The 16,867-nt window shown below is 36.6% G+C and overlaps 1 protein-coding gene across 1 annotated transcript in view; it reads left to right on the top strand.

Moving 5' to 3' along the window:
- Positions 1-16,867, top strand: part of GREB1L (GREB1 like retinoic acid receptor coactivator) — a 144,591-nt gene that overhangs the window by 78,489 nt on the left and 49,235 nt on the right. The window contains exon 16 of the mRNA XM_040632672.1: positions 16,542-16,722. Within this exon, the coding sequence (XP_040488606.1) occupies positions 16,542-16,722 (181 nt within the window). The remainder of the gene's footprint in view (positions 1-16,541; positions 16,723-16,867) is intronic.

Here is a 16,867-nt window from a genome sequence, read left to right as displayed (position 1 = left end):
TGCCATCGTCTGGAGATGCTGCCTGTCCATCCAGTATCCTAGCTTCAGTACCTTGCACCCCTCACCCATACTTCTCTGCAACCACCTGCCCCTTAGTCATATCCCAGACCCTGCTGGATCCCAGAACCAGCCGTTCCAATATCCCCAATGCCAGACCACGGACTTTCTTCCTACATATACTCACAGTGTTGGACACTATAGGGGAAAGAAAGTCAACCCTTCCAAATGATACCATCATAAACTCTTTTTTGTCTCTCTAGTTGGATCTCTCTCCCATTCCCCATAGTGGCTGGCTAAACATGGGTCTTCATCCTTCTCTCTTAGCAAACCACCATGCCATGTACTTCTCCCCTTCCCCAACCCCAGAAGAAAAGGTCGGATAAAAACTTCCTGTTTCCAAACTTAGAAACCTAACTGCATACACACCTACCTTTTCCCCTTCCCTCCTCATCCGTGAAAGAGCTCTATGTAAGCCTGACACCCCCACCTTCTCATTCTCATGGACCTCACACTATCAATTATCTCTTAACTTCTTTCCTGGGGCTCATTTCATCCATTTAAACCTGCCCCCACTCTCTCAAAGACAAAACAAGCCTCTGTTAATCCTACCTAACCCTCCAGCTAACCCTCCTCTGGTTAACTGCCACACTTATGGAGAGAGTTGTCTATTGTTATCTTGCTTCCTCATCTCCCACTCACTCCTCAGCACCCTGCCAACTAGCCTCCACTTCCCCCCCCCACCCTTTTAGCACTCTCACCAACATTACCAATGACCTTTTTAAGTCTTATCTGAACTCTTGATAACACAGGTGACCTCCATTTCTCCCTTTAAACACTGCAGTTCCTTTGGCTTCCAAGACACATTCTTTTTTTTTTTTTTAATGATTTTTTATTATATTATGTTAGTCACCATACAGTACATCCCCGGTTTCCAATGTAAAGTTCGATGATTCATTAGTTGCGTATAACACCCAGTTCACCATGCAATACGTGCCCTCCTTACTACCCATCACCAGTCTATCCCATTCCCCCACCCCCCTCCCCTCTGAGGCCCTCAGTTTGTTTCTCATAGTCCATAGTCTCTCATGTTTCATTCCCCCTTCTGATTACCCCCCTTTCTTTATCCCTTTCTTCCCCTACTGATCATTCTAGTTCTTATGTTCCATAGATGAGAGAAATCATATGATAGTTGTCTTTCTCTGCTTGACTTATTTCACTTAGCATTATCTCCTCCAGTGCCGTCCATGTTGTAGCAAATGTTGAGAACTCGTTCTTTCTGATAGCTGAGTAATATTCCATTGTATATATGGACCACAACTTCTTCATCCAGTCATCTGTTGAAGGGCATCTCGGCTCCTTCCACGATTTAGCTATTGTGGACAATGCTGCTATGAACATTGGGGTGCATATGGCCCTTCTCTTCACTACGTCTGTATCTTTGGGGTAAACACCCAGTAGTGCAATGGCTGGATCATAGGGTAGCTCAATTTTTAACTTTTTAAGGGACCTCCACACTGTTTTCCAGAGTGGCTGTACCAACTTGCATTCCCACCAACAATGTAGGAGGGATCCCCTTTCTCCACATCCTCTCCAACAATTGTTGTTTCTTGCCTTGTCTATTTTTGCCATTCTAACTGGCGTAAGGTGGTATCTCAGTGTGGTTTTGATTTGAATTTCCCTGATGGCTAATGATTTTGAACATTTTTTCATGTGTCTGTTAGCCATTTGTATGTCTTCATTGGAAGTGTCTGTTCATATCTTCTGCCATTTTTTTATTTGTTTATTTGTTTCTCGTGTATTGAGTTTGAGAAGTTCTTTGTAGCTTACGCAGCTTTTCTTCCACACCCTCACGCACCTAGTACCCCCTGCAGTGCTCCAGTTCCCGGCACTCAACACTGTGTTGTGGCTGTGTTTGTTACTGCTCTTCTCCGCCACTAGAAAGGAAAACATTCAGGGAACATCTCTATGAATGGCACAGCAGACACTTAATATTTATTGAACTGAATTTTTGTACCGTTTTGATGAATTGAATTTTAAGGTAAACTCTATTTTAAAAGGAAGCCGTAGAAGCAGTCTTGGAGATTTGGTAGTCCTCTGGCAAAAACAAATTTGGTCATTAAAACCATATTTCATATAATGATGAATTATTGAACATTACATCTGAAACTAATGATGTACTATATGTTGGCTGATTCAATTTAAATGAGAAAGGGAAAAAACATATTTCAGAAATCTACTTTGGCTTCAAGGAAAGGCCTTCGATGCATATATATTAGGTGTGTCTGTCAGTCACACAGGCTCTGAAGTTGTATTTGTGTGTTCAGAACACTGTTCTTGTGCAGGTCTAGTACTGCTTTCTTCCTTCACCCAAATAAACTACACGGTAGTATATACTCGCACAGACAAGACTGCAACAAACCCAGATTAAAGAATTCCTTCTGGGAGGAGGACAGAAGGGAACCAGCTGGGCCACCAAGACACAAAGGAACCCAATGCAGTGAGCACTGAAAACAGTCAGTGGGGATTTTAACCAGCTATTTCAACTGGAGGTTATTTATCTGCTGAAAAGAGGTTGCCAGGGTGAAGGAATGCCCATTGTTATCCTGATACTTAAAAACTCAGCATGCTCTAATGATTTAATATTTTCTTGATTTTCATATTCTTTTAAGCAGTAGAGTTATTTTTGCATACCAAAACTTTGGAGAAATTAATTCCACCCAAAGAGAAAATGAACAGCTAAAACTGAGAGTACTTATATTTTTCTTTGGAATATCTTCTTGATGAGAAGAGCAAGAAATAAAAATTAGAAATAAAAAGTTTAGAAATAAAATTGTGTTATAAAACATCAAGGGATAAAAACATACCAGCTGGGGGTGCCGGGTTGGCTCAGTCAGTTAAGCGTCTGCCTTCAGTTCAGGTCGTGATCCTGGGGTCCTGGGATCAAGCCCCATGTCAGGGAGCCTGCTTCTCACCCTCCCTCTGCCCCTCCCCGCAGCTTGGGTGCCCGCTCTCTCTCTGCTCTCTCTCTCGCTCTCAAATAAATAAAATATTGGGGAAAAAAGAAAGAAAGAAAAAAACCCACACAAGCCAGATGCATCGTTCTCTCCAAACTAACAGGCAGTGCAGTGGGGCATTGGTTTGAGTACTGGGTCATCCTTAATGATACCTGGACGTTTCAGATTTCCCTGATCATTATCAGTTTGATGTGATATTGGGTGATTAGCTACTTCTTTTTTTTTTTTTTTCCAGATTTTATTTATTTATTTGACAGAGAGAGAGACAGCCAGCGAGAGAGGGAACACAGGCAGGGGGAGTGGGAGAGGAAGAAGCAGGCTCCCAGTGGAGGAGCCTGATGTGGGGCTCGATCCCATAACGCCGGGATCACGCCCTGAGCTGAAGGCAGATGCTCAAGGACTGCGTCACCCAGGCGCCCCTGATTAGCTACTTCTAGCGATAGTTGCTGGCCATTCGTTCAGACCTTCCATCTCTGTGGAAAGGTCTTTGACACTAATGACCAAAGGGACTTGGTGTGTTCGTTCTTGGTTTTATTCGCCTTCAAGACCCTCGGGTGGTATAAAAATTGCTGCTCCCCATTTAAAGGGTTTAGAGTAATGGCCTCAGAAGACATGACGTTGTTTCTCTTTAATCCCATAGAGGGGAAAACAGGCTAGCGCTCAAGTTTTCCTTAAGCACATTTGGCTCCTATAGCCTTCAGTAAAGAGAAGGGGCGCAAATGGCAACACGCTGCTTGAAGTCCTTGACCGTCCAGAAAGTTTCCTCTCCAGGGATGTTTCAACTTGGTTATTTCCATGGAAGATGTTCGCGACTGAGGCACCGCCTCTGGTGACCCCAGCTTCAGATTAATCAACTTTAGGCAACACAGTGATTCCCAACCACCACTGGCTCTGTTCTAGAACTCAGTGAGTTGCAAAATAAGAAGTTACTGATGCCTTCTAACTCCTCATTCATGTTCAGAGTAAGGTTTATTATTTAAGCAGACATGACCCTGAATCTCTCAGGTGGGCCCTGCTGATGTCCATTTTTTACTGTGGAGTTGAAAAAATGTGACAGATTTGCTCATGATTTATTGGAATATACACTTTTATTTAATCCCATATAACCTTGATAAATTATCAAGAAGATAGAAAGGGACCTTTCTCAGACCAGCCTTTTCTTAGCACTTCTGACATTTTCAGATTCCATACCTCCGTGCATGTTTTTGAAAAACAAAACAAAACATGAAGCATAAACCAGAAGCTAGTGAAACATTATCTATATTGGGTAGAAGAGACACAGGTGAGATGAGTATAACTTTATTTATAGAGTTTTAACTTTTGATCCTTAGAAATGAATTATGAATTAAAATTAAATTAAAATGGGAAAAAATTAATATTGAATGCAAACAGAAGTAAATGAACCTAACTACCTATTGAATTAATAACATAGTCACACATCAAAAATAATTAATTCAAGTATTTTAACACAGTTTTCTTGTGTGCACTCTCAATGTAGTATATCCTAAGAGCACAAAAAGTTGAAAATGAATTTTGAATTTTAATCCATATATTGTTGAGAGTGGTGTTGATAATTTCAAAACTATTTCGTGTATATCTCAGGATAGAGCAAATGAGTAAATATTTAATGTTGTTGAACACAGGGCTCTCACATGAAAGAAGGGAGCCTCAATATGGAATGGGGAAAAGGAATATTCCTTTGGGATTTAGATTGGATATAAGTATAAACTCATAATCTGAAAAAAATTAAAAATGTTTCCTAACTCTCTGAATTGAAAGGTCTTAAAAATAGGGACAGCTCAGGGATGCCTGGATGGCTCAGTCAGTTAACCATATGCCTTCGGCTCAGGTCATGATCCCAGGGTCCTGGAATCAAGTCCCTCATCAGGCTCCTTGCTCAGTGAGGAGCCCACTTCTCCCTCTGCCTGCTGCTACCCTTGCTTGTGCTCTCTCTCTCTCTCTCTCTGACAAATTAATTCATAAAATCTTTTAAAAAAATAGTGACATCTCAGTATCAGTATGTATGCTTAGCATCTAGATAGATCTTGGCTTATAAATACCATTCTCCACTGTCTCAGCTCTAAGGTGGGAACAGTCTGGAATCTTGTTATATCAGAAAGTGAGAAAATGCTCCAAGATTGATGGGGACATTTCAAAAGGATATAGTAACCTGCTTGAGGGGGTTTTTCCTAGCCAAATTTGGTAATATTGAGTATCACAAAGAATGATGCTAATGGATTGTAACCTACTGAATTTTTTTTTTTTTAAATCCAGGAGTCCATAGGTAACATAAATAAATAAATAAATAAATAAATAAATAAATGGCGCAGGAGATGTGAGGGGTTGGCGGCAAACCCTTCTTTACAAAAGAGTACCAGCTAATAAATGTAGGAAAATATATAGAATTAGAAAATCTCTATTTTGCATTACCAATGTAATTACTGATTATGACAAGTATCATCAAGAGATAATAAAAATCATTACATTACCTCCGACCCACCAAAATCAAGAGCATCTGACTCTTGATTTGGGCTCAGGTCATGATCTCAGGGTCCTGGGATCAAGCCCCACCTCGGGCTCCGGACTCAGTGGGGAGTCTGTTTGAGGATTCTCTCTCTCCCTCTTCCTCTGCCCCTCCCCCCACATGTATGCACTCTCTCTCTAAAATAAATAAATAAATCTTTAAAAAGTAAATAAAATTATTAAGTAAAATGTCATTTGGGAACAAATATTCACACAGTCTCAAAATGTCATCCTACATATGAAAAATTACACAAAGGAAAATGTATCTTTACAATGGAGAGATTTAGCAGTAGGCACTACCATAACCAAGTAATCAAAATTTACCCTCTCCAGTTATAGGACAGATTGACATTATGATCAAAGGGAAGTACACAGTGTCACCTATGAGGTGTCATTGCCCAAAATGTTTAACCTGAATCTAATGACAAGGACACTCCCAGACAAATTCAGATTATATGGCATTCCACAAAACAATTAACCTGCATCTAAAAAAAATCGGTGAAAAGACCAAAAAGAAAAAAAGGCAGGGGCTCTTTTAATTATGAATAGACAAATATGGCAACCAAGTGCAATGCTTAATTCTTGATTAGATCCTAGATCTAAAAAGAAAAAGAAGAAAGACAGCCCTGGAACACTTAGTGAAACTCAAATGCGGGTTAGTATTAGAGAATATTGTATCAGTGTTAGTTTAATTCCTAGGAGATAATAAAGTTATGTAGGAAACTACCTTTGCTTTTATTAAATACATATTGGAGTATTTAGGGTAAATATTATGATATGTTACTACCAAATTATTCAGCAATAACAGTAACAGTAATAATAAAAAGTAATAAAGAGAAAAAGCAAATGCAACAAAATATTAACAACTGGCAAATCTAATTGAAGGGTATTGCACTGGTCTTTTCTATAGTATTCAAAATAGAAAATGAGGGGAAAATGGTCACTTTTCATGATGATATGTCCATCAGATAGAGTTTAGTATAGGTATTGTTTTCAAATAGTTTCTAAAACATGGAAGGATATTTGCACTCTTCCCTTTTAAGAAATTTTAAATATTGAATAAATCAAATTTATAAAATTTATAAAAGATATTATAAATCACAATATAGTGAACATTTATGTACCCATTAAAATAAGGAACACTGAACTCTTGTTTCCCTCCCTGATGTTAATGTTTTTCTTCTTCCAAAGGTAACCATTATTCTGCATTTTCTGTTTATTATTCCCTTGTTTTATTTATGGTTTTGCTAACTCCTAAACGTTATATATTAACCTATATTATATTAATTATATTAATACATAAGCAATATAACTCCTAAACAATACATTGCTAAATTTCACATCCTTTAGACCTTTTGTAAATGGAATCTCTGCATGTGTCTGTAATTTACTTTTTACACTCAGCATTACATCCCTGAGATTGATCCTGTTGTTATATGTAACTGTAATTCATTCATCTTACTGTTTTTTAGTATTCTATTACATGACTATATCACACATTTTAAAAAAATCAGTTTACTACCGATTTGGGTTGTTCTAGTTTTTCACTTTTTCAAACAGTGCTAGCACACAAATAAAAGAGTTTTTCTGAAAGTAGAATTGTTGTAGCCTGGGTTATATACATTTTAAACTTTACTAAATAATGCTAGATTTTTTTCCCCAAAGTGGTTATATTTACACTCCCATCAGCATTGTATGTGTTTCAGTTGCAAATATTTGATATGGTCATGCTTCTTTAACAATTTTTTTTATTTTAAAATAATTTTGATCTATGAAAAAGTCACAGAAACTGTATAAGAAATACAAAAATGAAATTAAGAAAACAATTCCATTTATAATAGCATCAAAAAGAATGAAATTCTTAAGAATATATTTGACAAAATAAGTATAAAACTTAGAAAATATTGTTGAAAGAAATTAAAGAAAACTTAAATAAATGGAAAGACATCCTATGTTCATGAATTAGAAGGCATTATTAAGATGGCAATATTCCTTAAATGGATGTATGGATTCAGTGCATTCCCTATCAAAAGCCCAGATGGCTTCTTTGCAGAAATTAACAGGCTGACCCTAAAATTCATACAATACAAAGCTGCAGTAATCAAGACACTGTGATACTAGCATGAGGATAGGCATATAAATCAATGGGATAAAACTGAGAGAGTTCAGAAATAAACCCTCTTATTTGTGGTCAACTGAATTTTGACCAAGGTACCAAAATCATTCAATGGGGAAAGAATCTTTTCAACAAATGGTGGGGGGCAACTGAATATCCATATGCAAAAGAATAAATTTGGACTCCCACCTCATGAACAAAAAGTAACTCAAAATGAATCAAAGACTTAAATATAAGAGCTAAAACTAAAAATTCTTAGAAGAAAACATGGGTGAAAATCTTCATGACTTTGAATTAAACAATGATTTCTTACATTTGACTCCAAAACACAAACAATAAAAAAATAAACTGGACACAATCAAAATTTAAAATGTGTTTCAAAGGACACCATCAAGAAAGTGAAAGGGAACCCACAAAATGGGAAAATTTATTTTTTTAATTTTAAAAAGTATTTAAATTCCAGTAAGCTAACATACAGTGTTTCTATTAGTTTCAGGTGTACAATATAGTGATTTAACACTTCTATACATCACCTGGTGCTCATCACAACAAGTACACCCCTTCATCCCCATCACCTATTTAACCCATCCCCCTAGCCACCTCCCTTCTGGTAACTATCGGTTCTGTATAGTAAAAGAGTCTGTTTCTTGGTTTGTCTCTCTCTTTCTCTTTTTTTTTTCCTTGGCTCATTTGTTTTGTTTCTTAAATTCTACATATGAGTGAAATCATATGGTATTTGTCTTTGACTGACTTATTTCACTCAGCATAATACTCCCTAGGTCCATCCATGTAATTGCAAATGGCAAGATTTCATTCTTTTTTTATGGCTGAGTAATATTCCATTGTGGGTATATACCACTTCTTCTTTTTCCATTCATCAGTCAGTGGACACCTAGGCTACTTCCATAATTTGGCTGTTGTAGATAATGCTGCTATAAGCATCAGGGTGCATGTATCCCTTTGAATTAGTATTTTTGTATTCTTTGGGTAAAACCCTAGTAGTGCAATAGCTAGATTGTAGGGTCGTTCAATTTTTAACTTTTTTTTTTAAAGATTTTATTTATTTCACAGAAAGAGAGAGACAACCAGCGAGAGAGGGAACACAAGCAGGGGGAGTGGGAGAGGAAGAAGCAGGCTCCCAGCAAAGCAGGGAGCCTGATGCGCGGCTCGATCCCAGGACCCTGGGATCACGCCCTGAGCCGAAGGCAGACGCTTAATGACTGAGCCACCCAGGCGCCCCATCAATTTTTAACTTTTTGAGGAACCTTCATACTGTTTTCCACAGTGACCGTTCCAGTTTGCATTCCCACTAAAAGTGCAAGAGGGTTCCCCTTTCTCCACATCCAAACTAACACCTGTTGTTTTTTTGTGTTGTTAATTTTAGCCATTCTGACAGGTGTGAAGTGATATCTCATCAATTTTTTAAAAGATTTTATTTATTTATTTGACAGAGAGAGCATAAGCAGGGGGAGTGACAGAGGGAGAGGGAGAAGCAGGCTCCCCGCTGAGCAGGGAGCCAGATGTGGGGCTCTGTCCCAGGACCCTGGGATCATGACCTGAGCTGAAGGCAGACGCCTAACTGACTCATCATAGTTTTTATTTGCATTTCCCAGATGATGAGTGATGATGAGCATTTTTTTGTTGGCCAACCAGATGTCTTCTTTGGAGAAATATCTGTTGATGTCTGCTGCCCATTTTTAAACTGAATTATTCATTTTTGTGAGTTTTGAGTTTTAAAAGTTCTTTATATATTTTGGATACTAACCCTTAATCAGATAGGTAATTTGCAAATATCTTTTTTTTTAAAAAAAAAAGCAAAAATAAAAAGACAACACAATTATCATTTAAAAAAGAAAATGGAAGAAATTCTTTGCAAATCATATATCTGAGAAAGAACCTATATCCACACCATTTAAAGGCCTATTACAACTCAATAATAAAAAGACAAATAGCCTAATGAGGATATGGGTATAGAGAATCTGAAGAAGCATTTACCCAAGGAAAATATACAGATGACCAGTGAGCACATGAAAAGGTGCTCCACATTATTAACCAAAGGAGACATGAAAATCAAAACCACAATGAGATACTACTTCACATCCGCTAGAATGGCTATAATAAAAGAGAGACAGTAAGTGTTGTTGAATATGTGGAGAAATTGGAACCGCATACACTGCTGGTGGGAATGTAAATGACATAGCCACTTTAGAAAACAGTCTAGCATTTCATCAAATGGTTAAACAACAAATTACCATGTAATACAGCAATTCCACTGCTAGATATGAAATGAGAGAGAAGTGAAAACATATGTTCACATATAAACCTGTACGTAAAAGTTAATAGCAGTACTACTCATAATAGGCAAAAAGTGGAAGGAGTCCAAATGTCCATTATGTCCATGGTGAATGGATATATAAAATGTGATAATCCATACAATGGAATATTATTCAGCAATAAGAAGAAATAAAGTATTGATGCATGCCACATGGATGAAACTCGAAAGCATTACTCCAAGTGAAAGAAGCCAGTCACACAAGATCATATATTGTTATGATGCCATTCATATTAGATGTTTGGAATAAGCAAATCTATAGAGAAAATAGATTGGTACTTGCTTAGGGCTGGGGGACTCAAGAAGGAATTGAGGGGTGATGGTTAAAGGGTATGGACTTTCATTTGGAGGTCATGAAAATATTCTAAAATTGATTGTAATGATTGCTGTACAATTCTGTGAATATACTAAAGCTATTGAAATGTACATTATAAATGAGTGAATTGTATGTGAACTATATCTTAGTAAATTTGCTAAAAAATAGTAGAGAGTTCACATATACCCTTCACTACCATCATTTGAAGTTGATCACTTACATAACTGTAGTACAATTATCAAAACAGGAAATCAGTCCTGGAGCAATACTATTAACTGAAGTCCTCCCCAGTTTTTCCTTAATGTCTTTTCCTGTTTCAGGATCCAATTCAGGATCCCACATTGCATGCCATTATTGTGTCCTCTTAGTCTCCTGCAAATGTGACATTTCTTCAGTCTTTCATTGTTTTGCATGACCTTAACACTTTTTGGCAAAGACTAATCAGTTGTTTTGTATAAAATCTCTCAATTTGGGAACGTCTGATGTTCTCTCACAATTAGATTGAGGATATGTGTATTTGTCGAGAAGACCACAAAAGTGATATTGTGTCCTTCTCAGTGCATGATATCAGGGGAACATGATGTTGATATGCCTTATTGTTGGTGATGTTAACCTGGATCTCTTGATTAAGGTGGTATCTGCCAGGTTTCTCCACTGTAATATTACTGCATTCCTCTTGGTACTTGATAAAAATACTGGGAGAATACTCTGACATTATGCTAATATACCCTCATTCATGAATTTTAACATCGGTGGATTTTGCCTGCAGCTTATTGTGGTATTTGCGTAATGATGATTTTGCATTTCTATCATTTTTCCTGTACTTGTTAGTGGGAATTTATTAACTGAATCCTTCTGCAAGGAGGAACTCTTTTTCCTCCTTTATTTATATCAACATGGATTTGTGAACATTTATTCTATGGGTCATTTCCAACACTATCATTACTTATTTTGGTCTCAAATTTTTTACTTTGGCCATTGGAAACCCTTTTGGGTAGGCTCTTTTGTCTTTTTTTTTTCTTTTCTTTTTTTAAAGACTTTTTTTTTTTTAAAGATTTTATTTATTTAACAGAGATAGAGACAGCCAGCGAGAGAGGGAACACAAGCAGGGGGAGTGGGAGAGGAAGAAGCAGGCTCCCAGCGGAAGAGCCTGATGTGGGGCTCGATCCCATAACTCCGGGATCACGCCCTGAGCTGAAGGCAGACGCTTAACCGCTGTGCCACCCAGGCGCCCCTAAAGACTATATTTTTAGAGAAGCTTTAGGTTCACAGCCAAATTGAAGGGAAGGTATGGAGATTTCCCATATACTCAATGCCCCCACATGTGGATAGCCTCTTCCCTTATCAACATTCCCCACCAGAGTGGTCCATTTATTATAACTAATGAGTCTTCTTTGTTTGTGTTCCTATAATATTTCACTATCCCTTTTTATGTACTTCCTTATTTTCTGAAACCACAGACATTCCAAAGTTATTTTTAATTTCCCTGCCCCAAACCTTGAGTTAAACTCTTCTCTAAAGAACTCTGATTCCTTTTTTTGAAGAACGCTATTTAGAGACCAAAATCTGGGGGCACCTGGGTGGCTCAGTCTGTTAAGCTTCTGCCTTCAGCTTGGGTCATGATCCTGGGATCCTGGGATCAAGCCCCATGTTGGGCTCTCTGCTCAGTGGGGAATCTGCTTCTCTCTTTCCCTCTCCTCCTCCTCTCTGCTTGTGCTCTCTCTCTCTCTCTGTCAAATAAACGAATAAAGTCTGAAAGAAAGAAAGAAAAAAAGAGAGAGAAAGAAAGAAAGAAAGAAAGAAAGAAAGAAAGAAAGAAAGAAAAAGAAAGAAAAAGAAAGAAAGAAAAAAAGAGAAAGAAAGAAAGAAAGAAAGAAAGAAAGAAAGAAAGAAAGAAAGAAAGAAAAGAAACCAAAATCTAGGCTAAGTGTGCTTATTGTTACTGGAGTGTCATTGTTCCTGGGCTCACTTAGTAGACAGAGGTAGAAAATATATGTATGTTTATTAACCTGTGCCCCCCAACCCGTCTTTATTTCTGTATCTATCTATATATCTATATTAAAAATATGAGTTGGTACTGATGTATGAACATTGAAAGTTCATTTTAGTCTTTCCCCTTTATTTGTAACTTCTTTCTATGACAGGGGGAAATGTAGTTCTCCTTAACTATAATATATTCACTTCTTTGATTTTTTTTCTAACAGTTATGCAATTGTTAACCCATATGCCTGTGAAAAACAGATATGCTAACTAAAGTTTTTTAGCACAATTTTTTTGTCTTTAGCAGTATAGTACCCAGCCAAAACACTGATTTGCTTTACTTACATTTGTTCTTTTCATCTTCATCCCCTTCAGTGTGGTTATGTTAGGTTTCATTTGTTATTGTTTGGATTCCATTTTGCCTACCTCTGCATCCCCTGCCCCGATCCTTGGTTGATTTTGTTTGTTTATTGCTATGGTTCTAAGAGACAAAGCTATAAAAAAAAAATGGTATATATTTGGAGAAGTGTCTGTCCACACTGATACTTACCCCATTCCCTTCCTCTCCTTCCTACCACTTTTCCACCCATTCACCTATCGGTAATTAATCTCTTTAGTTTCTGGTCTTTCTTTTGCAGAAATGAGATACGTGCAGATTTTTTCCCATCCACTTCTTTCTTAGAATTTTACTGTTTTAAAAAATTTTGACTGATATGGTTCCATTTTGTTGTGGTTTTAATTTGTATTTTTCTTATTATTAATGAAGTTGAACATCTCTTCATATTTTGAATAGCCTTTGGGTTTTTTCTTTTAGAGAATGTCTGTTAAACTTTTTTTGCTCATTTTCTCTTGGGTATGCAGGAGTAACTTAGGTATCCTGAATACCAATCCTTCATTAGTAATACTTGTTATGGATTTAGGAGGCTTGTCATTTTATTTGTAATGTCTTTGATGAAGAGTTCTTAAGTTTAATTTATCTATGCTCTGGAATTTTGTGCTTAAGAAATCCTCTGTGAGTTCATACAGTTTTTCTCCTATATTGTCATTTAAAAGTTTTAGAGTTTTGTCTTTTACATGTAAGTTTTTAATCCACCTGATTTTATGTATTTATTTATTTTGGGGTATGGTTAGATCCAATATAATTTCTTCGTTCTTCACCAATTATTAAAGATCCCATGCTTTTACCACTGATCTGCAATGCAAGCTTTATCATTAACCAAGTTTCCATATGTATGGGGGTCTCTTTCTGTGGTCTATCCCTGTGCTAAAATCTCTTTGTCTTATTAATACAGCTCTGTAATTCTTAGTCTCTGGGAAAGCAAATCTGTCCTTTAGGACTGTCTTGACTATTCTTGGTCCTTTGCTCTGCCATATACATTTTTAAAACAATTGTTCAAGGTAAAAGGAAACTGTTAGAATTTTTATTGGAATTACATTGTATCTCTAGATAAATTTGAGGAGAATTTATTTTTAACTATATTTTATGATATAGCTCTATTTACGTCTTTAATGTCATTAATAGTTTCATCATTTTCTCTTTAGAGATCTTATACACCTTATTCCTAGATACTTAATATTTTTATGTTATTGTAAATGTTTTTTAAAAAATATATACTTCTTAACTGTTTGCAGCTAATGTATAGAAATACAGTTAAATTTTATAAATTGATATTGACTCTGCCAACCAAATTCTTATATTTGATTTATCTGTGGATTGTTTTGCATTTTCTACACAGACATATTATTAGTAAATAATGATAGTTTTGTTTCTTATTTTATAGTTACAAGTGAAAAGTATCAGAATATACAATTACAAAATGCTAGGTAGCACAATATGCATAGGAAAAGGCACAGGAAGGAATGCACAGAAATGTTCACAGTAGCTAATTTTGAGTTAAAGAATTATGGATAAATTTTTCTTTTTAATATATCTCTATACTTTCCAGTTTTTCCAAGATGAGTATCTATCACTTTCATAACCAGGAAAGAAACAAAACTTAAAAATAAAAGCAAGTCTAAAACAAACTTTAAAGGTAAGGATTGCCTACTAAAAATGACCAGTTAGAAATGAAAAATCAAGTACCTATGATGTGCCTGCTCCCCACCCACATTCACCACTGCAGAGACAGATGGCCACATAGTTACGGACCAACACACATGTTATATCTAAGAGAATAACTTCTTAGATTCAAGGAACTTTGTCTTTCCATTGGGGCATGTATGAAATTGACGTGTAAAGGTCTTTATTCGTTTGTTTTGAAATGTAGTCAACTCTTAATTATCCGTAAGAAATATTTTTTTATAATGATTTTTTATTATATTATGTTAGTCACCATACAGTACATCCCCGCGTAAGAAATATTTTTATTCTTTATGAATTATTTATGATCTTTTCATAGTAAGTTACCATTAACTTGCACTGCGTATTTCCTAGGGATAAACTTAGGAAACATAGACTAATTTCCAACTGGCACTCTTCTCCCTATTATACGGATTAAGAATATAGAAACCCCCAGAGACTAAGTACGTTCTCTATTTCTCTGCTTACCTCCTCTATCACCTCCTTCCATAGCTCATACTTGTCTCCCATCATGACATTTGTCAAAATTATCCATCTTCTCCATCATAAGCTCCAGGAGGTTAAGACATTTGTCCTGCTCTCCTGTGCGTCCCCATGACTAGCACAATACCCGACATAGTACCTGGTACATAATGGATGCCCAGTAAACCCCTATGGAATGTTGAATGCATTTTACAAGCAATCCACTTCCAGAAAAATCAGAATACCTGCTACATTAAATGTTTGATCGCTTTCAGGTATAATCACAATAACATTTGGCTACATTTGGGTGGAAATTGGGTAAAGGCTTCTCGTGAAAAATGTTTGAAAACAAAATGAGCTTTCTGTTCACCTTTTCTTGTATAATGAATTTTTCATATAGTAAAACATTCTTCCTTTTTTCTTTTATACCATTTAGAGCTATTATTATTACAGCATCTAGATGTTAATTGCATGTAGTTGTTAACTGAGCTGATTTTATCTGAAAAGAAAAGCTAGATAAATAAAACTAAGTCAACATAATTTTATAAATTCTCTTAATTTAACTTGTTTCTTCTTTTTAATTTAATTTTTTTTTCACATAGTTGTGGCTGGTGAGTTTGGCTGATATTAGGTGCTAAATAGATACCCTGTAGCCCAAGCTAATCCTCAAGGTCCCCATGACATATCTAACTCTGAAATTAGCCTTCTGGTTCCTTCTCCTTCTTGAAGGGCTGTGGGCTTGAGTCACAAGGCTCTCATCTCGGGGGCGTTAGTTCTTCCCCCCATGCAGCTAAAGGTCTGGAAGACGGGGTTGCCCTTGGTTTGGGGTTTTTTTCCCCCAGCTTCATTGGGATATAATTGCCACTAACATTGTATAAGTTTGAGCTGTACAAGGTACCCCTTGATGATTTGATACTTGTATATATTGTGAAATGTTTATCACAATAAGGTTAGTTGACACATCCTTCACCTCACATAATTATCATTTTGTCTCTTCATTTGGAAGGAGAATTTTGTGTTTTAACGGATTATCCCAACAATACCTTCATGTGCCTCGAACTTTTTAGATGTTTGAATGTAGACGTAATTATATTATAGACAGAGATAATGATACAGTACTGAAGTTTCCATTTCTAATATTTTGGAATATAGTAATCTTGGGTAATTCAGTTCATTTTATTAATTTGGTACATAATCCAACATTCATTGAAGACTGCCTGTACTCTAGATACTGTGCAAAACTGTCACTATATAAAATGAGTAAATATTACCCTGATAGTCTCACAGGCTAGTTATGATATATTTGGACATTTATGTTATTTTCCTTTCTCTTATATATGTTTTGTTGCTGAATTTGGCATAAAGAAGGCTTATGTAGTTATATTAATTTGCTATAGCTCTGAGTGGCCTACGGTAGCTGTCAGCAGCAGCACTTCCATATAAATAGAATTTCATTAGACAGACGCCTCATACATTCGACCACTTCTACTTAACGTATCCGATCTTTGGCTCCCTGCTGCCCTTTGTGTGAGGTGTAGGAGATGGGGTAGGGGGTTCTAAAGGAAAAGAAATCTGATATTTCCTCATCAAAATTATGGTGGGGAATATGCAAAAGAAAAAAATATCTGCTCTGTAAACTTACACACATTGAACTTCAGTTTATTTCACTTATATATATATGTATGTGAAAAGATAAACTCTTTTTTTCTTCTTGGCAGGTGTCCTTGTAGACTTGGGTCTGGAGGAAAATGGGACAGCTTATCAGAGAGCAGAGAAATATGTTGTTCGTCTAGACAATGAGATTCAAACCAAGTTTGAAGTTTTTATGAGAAGGGTAAAACAGAACCCGTACACACTGTTTGTGCTGGTTCATGACAACTCCCATGTGGAACTAACGAGGTGATTGCTTCAGAGTGAGCAAATATAGCGTTTCTTCTAGCACAGCAATGGTTTTATCATAAATTCCTGAAAATCCCAGAGAACCTAACACTCGGCACCTTCTTATTGGTAACTCATTCCTCCTCCTTCCCTGCGCTCTCAACTT

Source organism: Ursus maritimus, unplaced genomic scaffold, assembly GCF_017311325.1.
Source record: "Ursus maritimus isolate PB19 unplaced genomic scaffold, ASM1731132v1 scaffold_18, whole genome shotgun sequence".
In the NCBI taxonomy this organism is placed as follows: Eukaryota; Metazoa; Chordata; class Mammalia; order Carnivora; family Ursidae; genus Ursus; species Ursus maritimus.
The sequence above is the reverse complement of the archived record's forward strand: the minus strand, read 5'-3'. Positions and strand labels throughout refer to the sequence as shown.